The following is a 3,416-nucleotide window of genomic DNA, read 5'->3' on the forward strand; positions in this document are numbered from 1 at the left end:
TTTGAAAATGATAAAATACTTGAAATGTTTATTGTAATGGAGAATGGCAGTCTTAGGTATAGTGGCGTTTCATTCACTGGTTACTCAGTATATTTTCCACAACCAGGATTAGGTCCTTACACAGTTCCTCTAAATGCTTGGACGATGATTTCGATAGTCAACACCTATTATGGAAAAAAGTCAACACTTTATATTGATGTTGTAATGGCCAGTTTCGGCCACAACTTCCAAATTACTTTAAGCTTGCCAGGTATTTTACGAATTGGAGATGCCAATCCAAAATATATACCATCTCCATTCAAAGGATACATAACAGCTGTTGCATTATACAATACCGATATTGATATTGGTAATATTCCACAACTTCTAAATAATGCTAAAAAGTCGAATTGGCAAAATATACCTACCTGTAAGTAATTTTTTTATGTTTCAATTTCTTGCATTAATTTAACTCAGCATACTGTGAATTTGCCTGCTAATCTTTAATGCTGACATCATGTTAGCCATCTTTGTTTAAACCACGAACCAAAACAAATTATATAGGACCGTAGTTATCTAAATAATTGTATGAGAAGGTGAATTATGACTAAGCAACGAATTTTTTCATATAATAAAATAGTTTTGTGTTTTAAAAATGTTCAAATGGCCAAGGGTGTTCATTGGTCGGTTCGAAAATCACTTTTATATTACATTTCGTTCCATTTGACGATATATACCTCTTTATATCGTACGTATTGATGGGACGATGTAGTGGTTAATTATTTTATGCAATATTTAGAAATTAGAATTTACTCAATTCCGCTAAATGGTCACGCCGTGAATGTGTTATTGTGCCGCAGTTACGATGTCACGAATTAATCTAAATCGATATTTAACCTTTTGTGAATACAATATGCAACAGAAACGCAACATGAATGTATTTAGTGTCGGAAAAGTGACCAAAATGACCACTTTCCTGCATAAACCTTTAAAGCTGTGTTAACACGGGAGGAATTGCTCCTCAGGATGAATCATTAGGACATATTTCTCCACAAAACCGTTTCTTTCTTATAAAGTTTTCCAGACGATACATTTTCGCAGTTGCTCGCGAAGTCGTTCAATAGATGGTGTTGGAAATAATCAAGTTTGGCTACTTTAGGTGTTGGGATAAACTTATCAAGACTGAATGTTCAATGGGTTTGAAAATCTTACGGTTTAAATTCAATACAAATTGGCCTATAAAGTCTTCCAGCAAGTAAATTTTTATGCGCTCAATTAGGGTTAGGGTGACATCTTTTAGTGAATGGTCGTCGAGGTTGAAATGATTAGAAAGAGACATGTCTTTCTTTAATGTGATATCTGATCTGTGAGCATTAAAACTAGTGCGTAAATTATTTTTAGTTTCTCCTACATATTGTTTAAGACATTTCTTGAAACATGAAATTAAATATATTACATATATTAAGATTTGTTGTTTGGCTAATCATACTTGCAAATACTATCAATATTTTAGGACGTATGGCGATCTGGCGTGGTTTCATTGTGGAGTTATAAATAAACATTGTTCTAGCACCACGTGAAGGGCTATTTCGAGCTGAGATTACGTCGAAATCGTTCAAAAGATGGCCGAAGATAATCAAGGCTGGCTACTTTCGATGATTGAGATTTGAGAAGGAGATTCCATGTTGAACTGAAAAAATGTTCCTTTCCACATTTGATATTGAAATTTCAATTTTTCCATTGTTTGTTGGAAGGTTATAAAATGTAACGTTCGATTAAATTCACAGAAAAGTATTTTATATTGACTTAAAAAGAAGATTGGCAACAGGTGTTCAAAAAATCGAGCATGTGTTTGGTTTGCTTTTTACATCATGTACTTTAAAGTACAATATTTCCGTTGCCGTTCAGTGCCAGGATTGCTTACTCTTTTAGTTCTTAGGCATAGTGTTAAAAACCGGTTTATTGTAAACGTATTGTATCTTCTTATAGAGCTTTTATAGGAGAGTGGACAACATTGGCCACTTTGTGACACTAAATACATTCTATCTTGTGCACGTTTGTATTTAATATTCAAAATAGGTTATACAAAAATCGATTGAGAACTATCCCGAACTTGTTCGTTATTCAGTTCAGTTCGTTATTGGAAGGAAAAAATTATATGTAGTGTTTCGAGAATAAGCTACAGCTTATGTCAACGTGGAAGGGTAGATACCCAAACCAAAATTATTTCATAAAATCGAGTTCAGGATTCATGTAATGAGTACTATCCACATATGAAATGAAACGAAAAGATTCTCAAAGGAAAGAACACTCAATATAATTTTTTGACGTTTGAATTTAATTGTTTATTTTAGTTCCACCGTGCCCTAACAGAGTACAGAATAATGTGGCCATAAAACATTTATGGCCATTAGACGAAAAGGGGTTGACCATTGACATAAACACCAACAATGTCGATGAAGATAGTCAGTGTTTGAGGTTTGGCCATAATCATACAAGTTTACCTAACCGTGCTATCCACATTGATGGTTCACCTCTCTCATATATTACCCTTAAAATAAATGGAAGTGAAATAGACGAAACCTTTACATTAACAGTCAACGTATTTATTACGAGCGAATCTTCGGGATCATTTTTGAAGATCATTAACAACCTGGATCAGACATTATTCCAAATGGACATATCTGAGACAAATGTCGAGCTCAAAGCATTCAACGGTCCCAACGCTAACTGCGCTACTGTGACACTGTCAGACATATTTACCACCAATACATGGTATGTTGTTGGAATCCATAGAGATGTTAATGCAAACACAATTGGGGTAATGATTGACGGTAATATAAACGATACAAGTGATACTTGTGGTACTTTTGGATCAAGTGGTGAACTGTCTGTACTCATAGGAGACAGCAATCGACAATTGGTTGGATATAGAACTGACGTAAGGTGTCTTATTATGTTTAGCGACCCAGGGTCCGATATTATGACAGCTATTAAAGATGAATGTACAGATGCCGATTCTACTTTAGTAGGTGAGTAATTCATTTTAAACATGAAAAGTGGTAATCATAATGGCGTAACTCAAGTCCCATCTGTCCGTTTGAACATACTTTTGAACATAGACGCTATTGACACATATTGTTCATGTTCACGATGGCTTAAAATGTTGATCTTATCGATCTACTGGTTAATGAATTAAAAAAAATCTTTAGACGATATTGATCTTGCAAACTGATATTGGTCCGTTTTCCAAAGTCAAGAATAGTATTAATAGGGTGTACCTTTATGTATTTTTAAGATGACTCTATGAGCTAACAAATGCGTCTACGGATCGGATTGGACATTCAGAAAAGAACCAGCCGAAGCCACAATCCTTGCCACAAAATTTTCCATTTTATACAACTGAAATTTCTGTTTTTTAATAGTTTGGTACTCCA

At 34.3% G+C, this 3,416-nt stretch overlaps 1 protein-coding gene across 1 annotated transcript; it reads left to right on the plus strand.

Annotated features, from left to right (window-relative positions):
* Positions 1–204: 204 nt before the first annotated feature.
* Positions 205–3,019, plus strand: LOTGIDRAFT_175014 (hypothetical protein; the record flags this gene model as incomplete). The annotated part of the gene is made up of 2 exons (XM_009055114.1): positions 205–409; positions 2,334–3,019. The coding sequence occupies 2 exons, from the start codon at positions 205–207 to the stop codon at positions 3,017–3,019; spliced, it is 891 nt and encodes a 296-aa protein (XP_009053362.1).
* Between the last annotated feature and the right edge of the window lie 397 nt (positions 3,020–3,416).

The sequence above is a fragment of the Lottia gigantea genome (assembly GCF_000327385.1).
Source record: "Lottia gigantea unplaced genomic scaffold LOTGIsca_232, whole genome shotgun sequence".
Classification (NCBI taxonomy): Eukaryota; Metazoa; Mollusca; class Gastropoda; family Lottiidae; genus Lottia; species Lottia gigantea.